Source organism: Apteryx rowi, unplaced genomic scaffold (assembly GCF_003343035.1).
Source record: "Apteryx rowi isolate R43461 unplaced genomic scaffold, aptRow1 scaffold_411, whole genome shotgun sequence".
Classification (NCBI taxonomy): Eukaryota; Metazoa; Chordata; class Aves; order Apterygiformes; family Apterygidae; genus Apteryx; species Apteryx rowi.
The window spans coordinates 149,313-166,749 of NW_020450632.1; the positions used below are offsets into that span (position 1 = coordinate 149,313).

The 17,437-nt window shown below is 40.6% G+C and overlaps 1 protein-coding gene across 6 annotated transcripts in view; it reads right to left on the reverse strand.

The window, feature by feature from the left end:
• Positions 1-1,492: 1,492 nt before the first annotated feature.
• Positions 1,493-17,437, reverse strand: part of LOC112970914 (carbonic anhydrase 3-like) — a 39,722-nt gene continuing 23,777 nt past the window's right edge. Inside the window, exons 1-6 of one of the 6 annotated variants that reach the window (XM_026075813.1) lie at positions 7,891-8,533; positions 6,789-6,842; positions 5,869-5,961; positions 3,851-3,916; positions 3,171-3,326; positions 1,493-2,339 (exon numbers count right to left, since the gene is read on the reverse strand). In XM_026075813.1, the coding sequence (XP_025931598.1) occupies positions 2,220-2,339; positions 3,171-3,326; positions 3,851-3,916; positions 5,869-5,955 (429 nt within the window). In that variant the 5' untranslated portion in view covers positions 5,956-5,961; positions 6,789-6,842; positions 7,891-8,533 and the 3' untranslated portion in view covers positions 1,493-2,219. Of the gene's footprint in view, positions 2,340-2,609; positions 2,805-3,170; positions 3,327-3,850; positions 3,917-5,868; positions 5,962-6,290; positions 6,429-6,788; positions 6,843-7,890; positions 8,534-12,895; positions 12,984-17,437 lie in introns of those variants that run through there. The other 5 variants (XM_026075811.1, XM_026075809.1, XM_026075810.1 and 2 more) reach the window with 5 other exon arrangements.

Genomic DNA, 17,437 nt, shown 5'->3' on the forward strand with positions numbered 1-17,437 from the left:
CCAAAAATATTGATTTTTTACATAAGTTAATTTATTGGTTCTCTGAAGACACAAAAGCTGTTACTTCAATTGCAGGCAAACAGTCCTGTTTTACTGTCCCAATAGCAAGAAATTAAAACATCACAGTCAATGGCTTTTAGACAGAAAGATTCAAATTCTGGTCTCACATACCTGTGTAGAAATTTCCTTGACACCAAGATCAACTGCACATAGATATGAGAAGAAATTTGAAAAGTAAGACATAGCATAGTTAAAAATGTTGTTTATGAGCTTTCTGTAGAAACATCTTTATATGTTGAGAAGATGTGGAGATTCAGGAAATTAAAGATCTAAGAGACTCTTAGTATTTTTGCAAGTGCTGCACTAGTAAAAATCAAAAGTTGATCTGATATGAATAAGCCAATGCCAAAACATTTTTAACTAGATTCAAACAGTACTTTCTGCTAACATGAACTTGGTTTTTAAAATGAAACTGCTCAATACTAAGCAATATGCTTTTAATAAACTGCAATATTAATTATCAATGGGAATTCAGCAACTCTTTGATCCCTTCTAAATTAATACAAAGGATCAAATTCTGCCCTCAGTTTCACTCCTGAATCCTCACTGAATTGTACTGGTAATAACAGCAGAATTTGGCCAATATCGCCCATTTCATTACTTCATTAGTGGAACACTTTTTTTTTTTTTTTTCTAGTAAAGGTGAAAAGTGAAATAGTGAAGGATAATTGGGAAATGCCTGCTCTAGCCATTTGTAACCTTGCTTTTTTCATCCTTTGACATATTCCTTATGAATGTTGCTGTAAACATATCTGTGGCAAGGTCTGCAGAAGGAACTCTCTCTGCCACCAACTGAAGAGTTAGAGGAAGACAAAGAATCCAAGAAGCTTAATTTGCAGGAGCTTTAGCCACCATGACAGCTTTGACCACCCAATCTCCTGTATGTAGGACACTGAATAATTACCCTGATGATGAATATAAGGTAGCAGATCTTTATTCATACTCTGAATGTGGGGTTAATCTCAATGGTACTTGTGTTACACTGCTTAGGGAGCATGCTAATGTGTTAAAGTTGACATGGTGAAGGACAGGGAAAGATGATTTAGATGTTCCTGTCTGCCAGTGATTCTTTGGTTTCATCCGGTATGTCAGCTGAACTGTCTCCCTAGAAAGTAACAGAGCTAAACAGAGCTTAAAGTCTTCAGCTACTCAGAGTTACAGTAAACAAACACTCAGATGACTTAACCTGGATTTGTTAGTAGCAGGGAAGACAAATGACAAATATGAGTTGCCAGCTCCTCTCCCTATGCAACAAAACTCCCAATGGGCGAAATCACTATTATGCAGACTAAGGTGTGGAAAACCAAAATCCACACACACACACATTACAGCATCAAAGCTGAAATGTGTCATCCTGAGAGGTAACACAGTCAAAGCAGCAAAAAAAAGGCACCCCTTCCCCCCCCCCCCCCCCACAGCAATCCTACAGCTGTTATACTGAATACAAGGCAACATGACACCAGCACTGCTCTATGGCTGGATGGGTGAAGCAACAGCAGCAGTGAAACAAGACCAATGGGCAACAGCAAAAAATGGCAAAGACAGCAAATGCAGAAATGACAAGGTATCTCTTTTCTTCTTCACACACAGAAGCTGAATATGCCTGACTGTATCTCCAGAATACGAATCCTGGATAACAAGCTATGAGCAAGAGCAAGAAGGAGAAAGGTGGTTTGTTAAAAGGGAATTTATTCTTCAGATGTTCATGATGGGGTATCTGAGAAAGATCACTACTAAAGATGCTGTAGGGACAGGTGCTTAACCTCATGTTCATGTACTGTTGATCCTCTGTTAATCTACTTTCCTAAACTACTGGTTCATTTTTCTGCCTTTACTACATTTCCTTTGAAATTTATTTGAAATACTGAAACTGAGTCCATTTTTCTTTCAAGATCATATGGCAGAGAAGTAACATTATCACAAATGCAAACACATTTGTGATGAAGAATCACATATATCCCACATTTCCATGTTAAGGTTAGTACTTCTACACAGTATTTTTTCTGCTTTAAAAATCAAATTCAGTTATCTGTCATGTTTCACCACTCAGATTTCAAGCTCAGAAACACAGATCTGGATCCAGAGGAAAAGCAGTAGCAGGCAAAAGCTAACTATGCTTTGGGATGCAGGAATTTTCTCACTCAGGTTCAGCAGGAGCTTTACTTGAATGAGGCTCTCACCACCCTGCCCTTCATAGGCTGAGGTGGGCGCCAGTTATCAACCAGTGGGATCGCAGGTTCATTCTCAGGGTTCTTGGAAAGGCTACGGAGCTTTGCCATCTGCAAGGAAGCAAAATAAAGTGTCAGCATGAATTAATCTGGAAGCAATGTGGACCCTGATGCCTAGAACAAACTAGAGAAGAGAAATTTTTTCTCACAGTGGCAAGCATGACTGGTAGAGGTCACTGCAGCCCAGTGTCTAGCACAGTTTCTGTGGATCTTTACAGCCTTCATCCACAGAGCAGCAGATCATCTGACCTTGCCTGGGCTTTTCTGGATTTTCTGCTAAGCCATACTCACAGTGTGAAGCAAGGGTAGGTGCCTCTTTTGTGACCCAGCTGAACTTCAGTCAGATCACTTGTGGAAAAATGGTCATCCATGAAGGGGGATGCAAGTCTAAGTGTGCACAAGGCAGTCTTATAGGAACAGCTGCTCTGCAGAAGTCCATCAACTGGATTAATGATCTAAAATTTCAGGTTCACTGCATATTGTATTCAGAACATAGTAGAGTATAGAGCATGTCACCTGCATGGGAGGTGGTGAGAATGTTTTAAAGGTTTTGTTACTTATACTTTCAATAAAGACTCTCACAGTAACTTCTAGGGTAATTGAATCTTCCTACAACAGTATAGTGCCATACCAACTCCTGAGGCCAGTATGCCTCCGTATGGCTGCAAACAGGCTGCAAGCTGCAAAAAGGATGGGCACTCAGAACAACTACTATCAGCAAGTCTGGAACATTAGCAGGATTCCAAAATTATAAATCATTATAGGACCCTCATYATCCTACACACTTCTGTATGGTAACATACAGCTGGCAAATCATCACACCAACATGGTGAGAGACCATTGAGAATAGGAAAAGGAGTAGCAGAACTAGCTGGCGTTTACCTGGTCTGGGCTGACTTCAATGGGCTCCCTCAAGAGAATCCAAGTGATGCACTCTTCACAAGGGGGTGTAGTGAATGAGCCATGGTAGGTCCAGTAGTCCCGAGATTTGGGAAAAAGAATTGATGGATCAAAGTGCTGAAAAGGAGCCTCTTTCCCCTTAAATAAAGACAAAATAAATCTCTGCAGTAACTCTAGGGATAGCCATCTTAAAAAACATCAGTATCTGTGTTATTACAGAGGAAGTAATTAAATATCAAGACCAAGAGATCAGTCCCTTTTCATCCTGTCAGGCATCTGCCCTGTAATAACTGACATTTTGATTCTATCAACATATAAAAAGAAAATATAAAACAAATTGTGCAGGACCAAGCAAATTCATTGTTACATTCTTCTATTCCCCATGCCTTCAAAAATTCATTTGGGATTATCAACATTTTGTTTTATTTTTGGGTCACCTGGGATAAAAGTTAAGGGCTGGTGCACTGCAGCTACAGGATACTTACAGAAGTGAGAAGCTATATGCTTACTTAAATAAAAGAAACAATCCTGCTCCACAATTCACAGTATCCTCTGGTGCTACTCTTAGGTACCAGAATGATATCAAGATGAGTGACTTCGAACTTCTGGTTTCTGCTTCCATTGCTTTCAACTATATTATATCATAAAAAGCATTCTGATACCTTGGTCTTAATATTATCAATTTCTTCAAGAATTCTCTTTATCTCCGGTTTGGGAGTTGTTCCAACCTGTAACACAGAGCACAAGTACTGCATTTGTTCACCATGTTCCACAATATGAAAAATGAATTCAGTACATCCCATCTGCCGAGGCAGGCAGCAGTATTCTCAGAACGTCTTGTACAGACTGGCACAAAATGATGTCTGTTAAAAGGCCATGCTGAATAACAGACTCGAGTAACTGGTTTTGTAATTCAGAAATGTACTGAAAGACTCTACAAGGTGTCTCCCACTGTCTGAGCAACAAACTGCACACCCAAACAATGTCATTTAGACCCCACAGGGCTTAGCCCTAGGCTCCTGGTTTGAAAGCAGACCACAACTGCTGGGTGATGATGTATAGTTACTCAGCACAAGTGCTGTTAGTCTGAACAGCTGGAGTTCCTGCAGATACTTAGAACATTCTGCAGCACATATGCCATCTGACCAGACTCCATATAAAACATATGATGAGATTCCTGTCATGGCCCCCTCATGGTATGAGGTCACTTTATGCTTGTGTTCACAACATTCAGTGCCTCCAAAAGCTTTGAAATGGTTCTGCATCCAAGAAGAGTAAACAGAATATGAATAAGACATACTTTTGTTGCTGTGTCTTGTTCCAAAACAGATTAAATTAAATTCTTCAGTAAGGAATTCAAACTCTGTCCTAGCAACAGAAAATCAGTCATGGAACACAACAAAACCAGAGCAAAACAACTGCTCTAACTCCAAAGAGCAAGAAGGAAATGGGAAAAGAAGGCCAGAGAAGATGTAGTGATGCCACTTACTTTTGTGGACATTTTAGCCAGCCTTAGCATGATTAATAGGAACACAATTTTATACTTTATAAGCTGTGTTTTACAAGGTAAGGCTTTAGCCTAAAATAGACCAAAAGAGACAATAAAAGAAGAATAATCAAAGGACATAGTCATAGGTGAGAATCTGTACAGATGCTAAACTTTTGACTTCTATCATTTTAAAGTATCCACATGAAAAAAGGACAGGCTGGTTCAGCTAATCACAGTATAACAGAATTAAAATAGCATTGGCTCTAGTGTGCCCAGGGACAGTGTGGCAAAATTAATTACTTCCACTTGCTATATTTGTACAAATGCAACTTACTATTAAACAATTATTAAACAATAAAAGAAGGGCTATTCCCTGACACTGATTCAAACATTGTGTTCAAGCTGAAGTTACCACCTGCAGGTACAATGAGACCTTTACTTCTCTACAGCTGCATAGCTGAAGTCTGGCTAATTTATCCCTATTAGGTTGTCTGTCTGTTAATCTCTTCTAGTGTCCTTGACCATTTCCAGATTTGATATTAGGATTGCTTTCTTTCTGCTATATTAAAAAAATCAGTTGCAAAATATCTGTATTTTATTATTTGTAATTAACCTGCTGTATTTCAAGGTTTTAATTTTTTCAGTGAACTCCTTTTACAACCAGTTCTTTGAGGTACTTGGTTTCTTTGGAGCAGTTCCTTGAACTTCTTTTCATTCCCAGCTCATGTGGGGATCAGGAAGAAACCAAGCAAGTGAATCAGTCAAGGTAACCTTGCTGACAAGTACATACAACAGCTGTTAGCAGACACAAGGCAGGAAGAAACACTCTTCCTATGTAGACTCTCTGCTCTCACCCACCACATGCAGTACACGTCACAGCACAGAGTGGGTAAACTATGAGGGATGAAGTAAGCAACTGCCTCAGGCTTAACATTGTGCATCTCTTGTTCAATACCACCCATGAAATGTGCCACTGTTGTCATGAATGGTGTCAGAAATCTGTTCTGAATGGGTTTGTGCATGGAATCTGGAGGGCCCAAAGGACATGTGTGACTTCTGTCTGTGCACCACTTTGAATGCTTTCCTGTAAAACGGTACAGTGCTGAGAAGAACAATGGGAACATTTTCCCCAAAGCTAGAGAAAGATGAAAAGTATGGAAAATATACAAAGACCAAATACTTGTCACTTACTTTCAGAAAAATGCCCACAACAGCCACACCATCAGGTTGTTTCAAAGCTCCTGCAAAATTACCATGTTTTGGATTCCAGTGGACCATATGTAACTAAAAAGCAATAAAAACTCAGTTGTAAATGTAAGAAACTGCTAACAGCCCAATTTATAAACTGTTAAATTATATTGAGAGAAGTTTTCAGTACACAGCAAGTAAAGGAATGGATATGAACAAGGAAACTATACATAAATGTTTCTTATTCCTGTTCCCATGCTTCCATGTCCTCACATTTTCTATGAGCATTACACTGTATTTAATTGAAGCATAAAAGACAGAAAATGGAATTTACCAAACAATTTTAAAAATTAATCAGACAATTCAACTGTGAACAGTTTAACTCATGCATGTGACATGCACACATGCAATGCAGGAATACCTACTGACATGCACTTCATCGCAAGTAGATTCTTAGATTATCCCGTTATGCAGATACAAGCTCAAGGATTTACACTGGGTTGTATGTAGTGCATATGATACTGTTTTGTATCTCTTACTACTTTTTGCACATTGCACTGGAAGGGAACAGAGGTAGTAACCTGGCATTTCTTTCTCATTTCTACTTTCAACAATGATGTATTTTCAGGAAGTATTTCAAGTTTTTACATCTCCTTCCAGAAAATCTCTGGCTCCTGTATATAACTGCAACCAGCCATGTGGAATCTCAGCATAAGTAGTGTCTGGAATAAAATGCCATACAACACGAGTCTAAGGCATATTTTGAATGCAAATTTTTAACAATTTTTTTTTGAAACACAGTCACAATTATTTAAAATAACAACAAAATAATTTCCCCTGAATGTTAAGTAATATGTTGCTCTGTTTCTTTTCTCTTGCAGATAAAGATATCATTTTCAAAGATAAAGATAGGGTAGCCATACATCTTTGGTTGTCTTCTAGCAAAGTTTCATACATTCCAGGCAATCTTCTCTTGTCTATAAACACCAGAAAAAACAAAAAAGCAAACAAAAGCAAAGTAAATATTTTCTGCTTGAAGTAACTAAGAAATAGCTTGAGGAAGCAGGATATGTCCATTCAGTCGGCCAAGAGAAGGTAGCATATTAATGCAGTTTGGCTGTGGCTAAGGCACAGGGGAAAAAAAACAAAAAGCATCACCCACAGTCATCTCTGCAACATTTGTGCCCATTGACCCTGCAAAATATCTGCCAGCATTTTTCCCTATGATAGGTGGGCAGAGTCCCTGTAAGCACTGCACCTTGACAGTATAGGTGATTGTATAATAGGAAAACACTGCTGCAGACTTTTCATGGACAGATGTATTTTAAGCCTATTTTCAGATAATATGGAGGAAGGAGGAAACATTTGTTAGTAATTCACTTTCATCACTAGTGAATTTGCTCATATTTATTACCTAAAGAAGTCTTCAGGGCCCCAATCAGCCATTAATTTTAGTAACTTTGGACAACAGTCCAGTAGTTTGCATCAAAAAACACAGAATATCTGTTTACCATAGTTCTTTAAATACAGAGATTTGAAAGCACAGATGTTTAGAAGCTAGAAGATATTCCTTACCACTCCAGATTTTAAGATAGATGAACAGCAGCTTAGTGAAATGTGCTTTTAGCAAGTTTTTCTCTTTATCAGTAACACTTCCTGAAACTAACTTAGTAACTCAAGCTATACCAGAAACTGCTAGTAGCCAAAGAAACATCAGCAAAAACCAGAGCTCCCTATTTGGAAATAATAGATCATTTTGTCACAAATATTTTTAAAACATTCCAAAAAACAGCAAAAAATCTTGCTCAAAGAAGCAAATTCCATGTTAGTGCATATTTGCAAAGACATGTTTGTTGGCAGATACAATTTATACCACCGCACATTGATGAATATTCACAAGTTTTATGACAGATTTTAGAGAAAAATCAATAAATAAATTGCAAAGGGAGAATGGTTAATCGTTCAGATGCACAATCAGTCAAATTCCAGTTAGTACCACATAGTACTATCAAAAAGAAGTCCTACCTCTGCTGCATATTTCACCCCATCTATAACATGTTCTGAGCCATGGTCATCAGAGGAACCCCAGTGCAAGTGAAGCTGACGCAGCCTGTAGGCTCCTGAGAGTGGCCCACCTCTCAGCACTGCAATTGAGAATCTACGTCAACACTAGCCTACAAAATGGTGACAAGCACATTTACTGAATAGGGATCCATACTTCAAAAGTGTGGAGCACCTCTTGTAAACCCAGCTGATTGCAGTGGGAGTCACAACACCCACCAGTTTATGAGACTGGGCCTGAATTCCATTATTGCTCAGGACAGTACTATTTGATTTCAAAACTGTAAAGCCTGCTGTGACTCAAGCACTGAATCAAACCCCAACTGCCAAACAAGCCCCTTTCCTCTAGCAAGACACATTATAGTTCCTGACGGGGAGAGAAGGAAAGTATTAGCAGCTTCTCCTTTCAAGAAAGCGTTCTGTTGGGATTAGGGCTGTGAAATTAACCCCGAAGTGTCATGCAGTGCCATGAAATGTACCTGCATTCCATGAGTGGCATACCTTTCAAAGTTCACACATGTTTACAGCCTAGTCTGCTCGTTCTAAAAATAAAGATCTATTTCCTGAAGTGAGGGAAGAGAAGAAAGTTTAAAACAAATCAGTTCRAAAAGTGCAGGCAAAAGCTATAGGCCACACTGAACACTGCCGCCAGTGAGACATAAATTAAGAAGCTATTATTTGATGTTCTCAGCCAAGTAGTGCTGACCACACATAGGTCTGACGGTTTACCTCTACTGTGACTTTCAAAATATCACATCTGCTCTTTCAGTTTGGGGATAATTTTCAGCAAAGCCTGGACATAGGATAAGCTCTCAAATATATTTTTCATTTATTACCTAAGGCAGGAATGAGATGAGTTTCCTTATGCAGAGAGCTGATAACCCAGTTCACAACTGCAGCCCCAGGAGACCTTGTTAAAACAAAATTTGAATTTCAGCTTCTAACAATAGCTTGGAATTTCAAAGTTAACAATAAAACCGTACTTAAAATGCTTTTGTGCCCAGTGGTCTCAAGTTAATTCTTGATATCATGTGTTGGAATACCTACAGATAAATGATATGCTAAGCACGGAGCAAAAGGTTTAACTTCGCAGTTTCTCTTTTTAGTTTGCATGTGTCGCAGCCACTGGGGGGCTGAAACAGAGCACTGTGATGAGTTTTGGGCATGCAGTTTCTCTTACTTTGAGTTTCTTAAAACATAAATAAACTAACATAATTAACTTCATATTATGGAAAGCCTTCTGTGGAAGATACAATGTATGTCACATCATTATTATCCTTCCTGTTTCACTTCGGAAGGAAGGAAAAATAAGGCATAGATGCTAAGACCCGAATTTTCAAAAGTATTTGCTTGTCATTTCATGCTGGAATCAATGGGAAGCAGGAACCTTCTTTCAAGATCTGTATTTATATGATATACCTACATTTACAAGATAAATCAGTATCAGAGTTGGAAATTCTTTTAGCAATGATTTGTTACTGACGGCCCTTTCCAAAGCTCAAATACAAGGTAGGCCTTAGAAACAGCACTTCCTAATGGTCTGCAGATCTCTCTAGCATAAAAAATAATTCAGTTTTTAACACTCAGAATTTTCCATGTGATTAGATCAAAATAAAAGGCTATGTTTAAACTAGATTTCTTTTGCCAGCTAAAATAAGATCTGCGACTAGTACTTAGCCTCGGCTGCTGCCATCACAGAAGCCAATGAAGGGTGGTGCTAAAATGTTTATGAAATGCTGTCTCACGCAGTTCTTCAGAAATGTTAAACATTGTATTCAAGAGCTAATTCCAAAGAGACACATTTCTATGGAAGGTTTCAACCCTAAATTTCTATCCAGCAGCCTGCAGAAAGTTAGCAATAGGAGCAGATGGGGTGTCCAGAGGTACAACAGAGATGACTGGGATTGGAGAGAACGGAGGGAAGATGATTTACAGGAAGGGCAGCACCAAGCTTGGCAAAATCAGGATATTTCTCCAACAGTATTCCCTGGAAAGGCACCTTCTTGAGCAGCCTTTGTCTAAAAGTTTCAGCCTTTAGGAAGCTGTAAAGAAGACAGAGCAGAACTACCATATGAGAAGGTTCATAATCAACTTCCTTCATCACATGTTTTTGATGTGTGTATTGACCTGAAATGCATTTATCTCTTTCCTACCCTTACGCACATTTAGGAATTTCAATAAACAGACAGAGCTGTGATACAGTTTTATAGGCTTGAAATGATGGAATGGCAGAATGGAAAAAAGCTACAGTTTGTGGCTTTGATCTCTCTGTAATGCAAATTTAGTACTATCTTGTGGGGAAAAAAACCAATCTTCACTCATGACTGTTACTTAAAAATTTTATATTATGATATATGTGGTGTGGAAGCCTTTTCTGAACATACGTTAAGGTCAATGCCTAGGATCAATCAGGAAAATTTACACACAAAAACAACAGATGTTTCTCATTGTTAATGTTACACAACAGTAACCACATCCAAACTTGTGCAAACAGAAGTGTCAAGAGACGCAAACCATTTGCACTGATCTGAGAGCATCCAGGCTTTTCCAGGTAGATGCTTTTTCTGACTTCAGAATTAAACACCTAGTGAGTGTCTAATCTGAAAGAATATTTTTTTCTATACTTTCAAACAAAGTATATGGCACTGATTTCATGCAGCATTTGTGGCGGAGCATTCCATGTCATAAAAAAAGTGTAATTTATTATTTGTCTGAGGCCACTGTGTAGAGAGTGCAGTCATGGATATTAAATTACCATACAAATACATAACAATGAGGTGGTCCCAAATAGTTTACATTCGATCTTCACAATGTGGAACAAAAACAGGTAGCTGAAATGGTAAGTGGAGGAGTCCAAGGAAACAATGAGCTCATCAAGATAAACAATAGTGATAGTGATCTTCAAATACACTGCAGATATGTCACTAATTATATAGCTTACTAAAAATAGAATTCCAATAGAAGTGCCAGCAAACCTGATGCAGAAAAATACAATGGAAAGTAATTCTGTTTTCCATGGATTAGATTGCTTTCCTTCTTGCTAAGGAACTGATCAGTAGTGTGTGCTCTTGAGACATCTTCACATTATATGGTATTGTGAATTTATTTTTCATTTTGGCAGCTGTTGCTCATCTGCACTCAGAATTATGCACTGATATAGCTCTGGAATCAAGTTTTGAACAATTTGACCTAAAGATGCAAGACTGATCTTAAATAGCAAAACCATTTCATAGCTTTTCATAAGTGAGTTCTACAAAGTACAGGGGAAAGAATCATTACAAAATGTCAGAGTTTAAGTCAAAAGAATCTAAATACTTCCAGCACTTGTTGAACAGTATTGGAACTACCCTTCAGAATAGATGATTGTTACAATCATTAAGTTACGTAGTCTGCATGCAGCACACTGAACACAGATGCAATGTTTCTGTAGTACTTTGTAGGTGAGTAAATAAGACTGATCATTAACAACAAGGATTTTCATGTAATTGTTTTCAATTACTTCCTTTTGTATCTATAGGTCTAGGTCTGTGGTTTATACTCAGTTAAAAATTCCGTATGTCTATGGCATTTTGCTCGGGCTCTGTGTAGCTGCTTTGTTTTATCAAAACTGATATGGCTACGTATGTTTTCAGATGATACTATTATAGCTCACCTACTATACATATACTATGAAAACACCATATTATGTAGTACACAGAAATATATAATATCAGGCTTTACCGGATGTTGGGCACAGTTGCTGCATTCAAAACAGCTGCAAGTGTACTGAGTTTCTTTAGGGATTGAAATAGCTGAAATTGAAGAACAGGCTTATAAAGGACCCTTATAAAGGGGTCAAGATTTTTGATTTAGTAGTTTTAGGAAGAGGCAGCCTGTATGTATGAAAGAAGACGGGGAATGTATTTGTATGATGAAAAGTAGTGACAGCTTAAAAACAGAGAAAAGCTTCGCACTATTTGAACAAGCATGGTAACGATGACCATCAGAAAAAGCCAAGAAAAGGCCTCTTTATAGTAAAAGGATCTGCAAACAGTTCTTTTTAGTTGGCTGCTTCCTTCTGTATTCACGGAAATAGGTCTTTGCAGATTCTTAATTATAACTGCACTGGTGATTTGATTACCTCATTAATTTCTCCTACCTGGAACAATCAGTAAAACCTCAGGTTTGTGTAATTGCTCAGTTCAAAAGGATTTAGGAGAATTTTGTCAGGAGTAAGTTCCAGGTTCAAAGGCTGATTTTTGTGATTTAATGTTCCTATGATAAAATAAGTAGTAGAGATGCTTGCAGAACTAGAAAAAACACCCAGAAGGAGCTAAAGATCAAGACAAGTATGTAGAAGTTTTCCTGTAATACCTAAAATACAACGTGCACGTGGATGCGATACCGCCACTGGAGAAAGTTACCATGGCATTCAAGGACTCAAATACACTGCAATGTCCGGTTGCAAATCTCCAAGTCTGAAACAGCCATATGGTCAAACAAAGTAATCATCAACCTGACTGTCAAGAATAGAAGAAACCATGAGCAAAGTCACTGGAAACATGAGGGCGAGTTTTGTGCTTACACAGTGTCTAAGAGAGCACATTAAACCCTTCCAGATGAAATCCTCTCATCTTACACAAAGCCTAAGGATTCGGTGTCCATGTGGAAGGAGGTTACTTGGGGAAGAGAAATCCACCTTCGAACCCTGAGCTAAGGATACCACTTGGCTACTATTAAGAGCCTCCCTTCCCAGCTGAATCTGCACCTGACAGCAGTCCCTGCAGCTATAGCCGCCCTGCCCCACATAGAGTGAATCTAAAAATGGCACGATCCACCAAAAGAAGCTCCTGGGCCACCTCTTTTCCATACACAAATAATCTTTCCCCGCTAGTCTGTGTAGGCCAGTAACTATAGGATGGATTTCAGTTTCAAGCACTTTGCAAACCTTAATTCCTAAAAACTCCCAAAAGCCATAACAAAAACTGACCTGATCTATCAAAAGTGTCATCAAAGACAACTCTGCAAGTCCGTCCGTTGTTCAGGATGGTTTTAGCTGCACCGGGATCATAACTAGCATGCCAGGGGGCAAGAGATGCGTCGTGCCGCACTTCATTGCTGTTGATTTCWATGGGCGACTGCTTGTCTCCTTTGGCAAGAGGGTAGTTTTCATGCCAGCGCGCAGGTCCTAGGGGTAAACGCAAGGGAATGTCACAGATAACCCCTGCCAGGCCCCCAACGGCCGCCGCGCGCGGGCTGCGCGGGCCGGTGGCGGGGAGGGGAGGGCGGCAGCCCGCGGCGCCGCTCACCGTTGTCGCTGTCGTAGCCCCACGGGGACTGGGCCATGGCCTCGCTGCCCGCACCTCGGCTCCTCTCTCGGCAGCTCTCGCAGCACCGTGGCCTCGCCGCTCCTCCCCCGGGGCTTTTTATAGACGCCCGCGGCTTCACGTCCTCCCCCGCGGAGGGCGGGAGGCTGTGAGGAGGTGGGCAGCCGCCGGGGGCGGGCAGAGCCGCGCTCCCCCGCCGCCCCGCTGCCTCCCCCGCGGCTCCCGGGCGGCCGGCGCCCGCCGCTGTGGGAGGAGGCGGGGAGCGGGGGGTCCGCGGGGCCGGGCCCTCCTTCCCCAGCAGCACGTTTAATCCCACCCAAGGGGGAAAGCATCGCTTTAAACCCGGTTTTCGTGCCCCTTTGCGAGGCAGAGAGATGCTAATGGCGCTGAACGGTCCTTTCGTCCTCCTCCTGCAAAACATGTCTCAGCCTGCCCTGCCCCGGCGAGTCCAAAGGAAGCGGCTGCTTTGCCCCGGTGAGAGCAGCAGGGCAGCGGCTGGCTGCCTGCGGCCGCTGCGTCTGCCTGCCCCAGGGCCACACAGTTAGAGACKGGGACATCGGCTGGGTGGTGGAGCCCGGCGGGGCGAGCAGGAGCAGGGGGGCCATGGCTCGGAGGGCGGCCAGGCTGAGGTGTCGCCGACTCTGCCGCTGCCGTGGGGCGAACGAGGGGCTCCGAAGCCCCACCGCCGGGGCACACGGTGGCCTGGCTGCGGCTGCGGCTGCGCCTCTGCCAAGGCCAGGGCAGTGCACAAGGAGCTCGCTCACCCTTAGGGTGCAACTGCTGCTCTCGGTTTGTCACGCCTGGCAGCCCCTCTCCGGCCTTTCAAGGCTCGAGTGGCAGGAGAGGCATGCAGCGCTGGAATTACCTCCTGGGGAGTTAACCTGCCCGGCAAACAACAGGAGCCAGCCAGATGGGAATGCAACACCCCAGCAAGACCGAGCCTGCAATGCTTTCCCCTCTTTATGTGCAGCGTAGCTGTTTTGAAGCTGAGTTTGGATGAGCTCCCAGCACAAACGCTACAGAGCTCTGTCTCACTGGTTTCATAGATAGCCTGAATTCCCATATTAACAACTGCTAAAGACACTGTGTCTGCCTAAAAGGATATCTCTTCATCTCCAAAATCATGCCGTTATGTAAAGCTAGCTTCTAACAGCTCCGGAGAAGACCATACCTTGTTATTACGTCAAATTCAGATTTGGTTTTGTTGAGCTGATTTTCATTTATTCAGGGAGCTTTACATCAAGTTCAGTGCAAAACTACACACATCTGCTGGCTTGCTGTTCATCCTGCAGGTGATTCACACATGTGGGCACACACATGGGCCCCACACTTTGAGGCCAAATGCTGATGTACAACTGTTTAGTCTGCTGGCATCCAGTGGAAAGGAGCATTGATGAGGCATAACTGGTGGAAATTCAGACTGGATCTGTCATAGAATATGTCTATGTGTAGAGAGAAATCAGAACAGAGGGTGGATATTTTGTCCCCCTGAGCAAAAGCAAGCATTTGTCATATTAGTCAGCTTACAAATCAATACTTCAGTCAGGAAAACGGCTGTTTTTCAGGTGATGGAGAAGTAGTAATCACTATGGCTCCAATAGTTGGCTTTCTCTATCTGTACATAGTCAAAGCTTCTTTCAGATAGTAGCTTCACCACAATCTCCCATGCCTTTATCACTCCATGTTATGGCTACTACAATCAAATCTACCTCGAGCTAAACACTGCCTGAAGCTTCATACCTCGAGCTGGCTAGTACCTGAGGCTAAATATTTGGGAGTCTGCCCAAACGCACTGTGAGCCGTGGAGATTTCCAACAGAGTTGCAGCAAAGTTGCTCAAATGCTCCATGCTCCCTGTCAGCACTGGAAAGTAGTGTGAAAGCAGATCTGCAGCTCTGAGACTCCAAAAGTTGTACCCCATCTTTTGGTGAGATATAGGGAAAAGGTTCAGAAGCTACAGCGTGCAGATCGTAGGATTAATCTGGCCATGTTTTATATCCTACAACCATCTGGAGGACAAGGGTTCCACTTCTAGCTTACTTATATTGCTATTCTAATAAATAACTAAATTTGGACTTTGCTTAGGGTAGCTACAATGGCTTCTTGGAAGTTACTTGTTTAGTAAACCATCTCATCTATATACACCCTCTCTTCTTCTTGCTTTGAAGTAAATCATAGTAGAAGACATTTTCCTCAAATGATGCGCATCACATGAAAGCCGCATGAGATTTGTGGACAAATGGCCTGATGCCCATCCAAGGCTGACCAGGCAGAACAAGACACAGAGCAGACCCCCAAAAGACCCTAAAAGAACCCCTAGAAATATCAGATCATAGGTATGTGCTGATTTTTATATTTAGCAGTAGCATAGATATTAAATCCTATTCACAAACAGACTGGCACACAAATCATTTGCCAAAACAAAGCAGCACATGAAGTGCTCTTGTAAACATACAAAACTTGTAAAAGTGAGCCCTACTACTCCAGCTGTGACTCCTTCCCTTATGCCTGCAGGTATTTTCCACCTCACTTGSTGACTGCGAACATGAATGAAAGTCCATTAAGGAACTTTTCACCAGACTAAACTTATAAAGGTTTTACATAGTGTCTTTATATATAAAAATGTGTATCTTATCAGATTGAAACTCATACAACCATAGAGRTGCCTCTTGTCACCTTTAAAGATATAAAGATATGCTCATTGTAAAAGTGTCCTTTGTAAAATTTACTTCCTCATATCTTATTTAGGCAGTATTAAATTAAGAAAATAATATGAAATGGTTTAGAAATGATGGTATGAAAAATTATACCTTTTGCTTTTAAAAGAGAACTCTTAAACAAAAGAAAATATAATCTTTTACTCTGTCATCAATCAAATGAATAATGTCACATTTGTTTGTAAGGACAGGCATATAAAACTGACACCTGTTGCAATTTTAATTCAGAAAGCTTAGACATTAATCCTTTTGAAATGGTTTCTACCTCATCTTGTTAGACAGAAACATTTATGAGCTCATGAAATTCTAATTGGAGCAGCTTATTTTCTGTCTGTATAAACAGACAGTTTTAGTAGGCTTGTTTATTGAAGGTTCAGAGGGACATTTAATCAACTTCATAAATACAAAGAATGCTTACTGCAGCCATTTATGGAGGTAAGGACATGATTTGTATTACACAGAAAAAGATGCAAGCCAGTTCTTTCACTGATGTTTCAGTTCATTGTTCTGAATGAGAATTTGCACAGTCTTCTCTACTACGGAGTCCCACGACTACAGCAGAAGTCTTCATATTTTAGCTTTCCAGTGAGCTTTACCTGATTCTGGAAGGTATCCACGCACACAGGAAGCTCTTTGTCAGCTTCTGCACACTGCGACTTCTAGGCGCTGATTTACATACAAGCAACAAATGCTAGGATCAGCACTGAAATTACTTGGAGTCAGCCCCAGACTCTAAGTCATATCACAGTGTTTCACTGACTTTTTGCTGTTATTCTTTTGCTTTTGCTTTCATCATCAAAGGTAGAGCAAAAGTAGAAAATGTAGTACCTGCACTGAAAGATAATCACAGTAAAATGATTTTTATGTCCCTTAGCTCCTTCATATTTATCTTTTCTTCTGATCCTGGCTCAAAAATTCATTATCATCTAACTTTCTTAGCATCTCTTTCTCTAGGTAATATATACTTCTGTCATGGAAAAGCCATTATAATTAAGAAATGCCCAGACTTTTAAACATTTAAGAAGAACAGAGTTATTGAGTACATTCACAGCTGTGTTGAAATGCATTGTTTATTTTTCTAAACCTCTGACATATTTAGAAAGTCAACGTGCATCTGAAATAGCAAAGGCGAGAGCATAAGAAGATCGGTTTGTGAAAAACATAAGGTTTTCCACCTACCCAGATGCAAAACTACTCACAATACTGCAGTTTCCTACTAATAAAACATCTTCCAGTATCCTCTGAAAAGAATATTATACCCATTGTTCAGGTGGAGAATTGAGGTACAGAATTTTTAAGACTGGCACTCATAAAAGTAGTCCTACATCTCTTACATGCTTTTTAAAATCCTGTCCGAAGTTGTTTATCTGTGAGTACATAAGAGTGCAAAACAGCAGGGAATCCAGGGTGGGTCCTACTTAATCTATGCCTTAATCAGGCATAGATTACTGTCCCTCAAGAATGTAATGCAATAATACTCAGTCCTAGC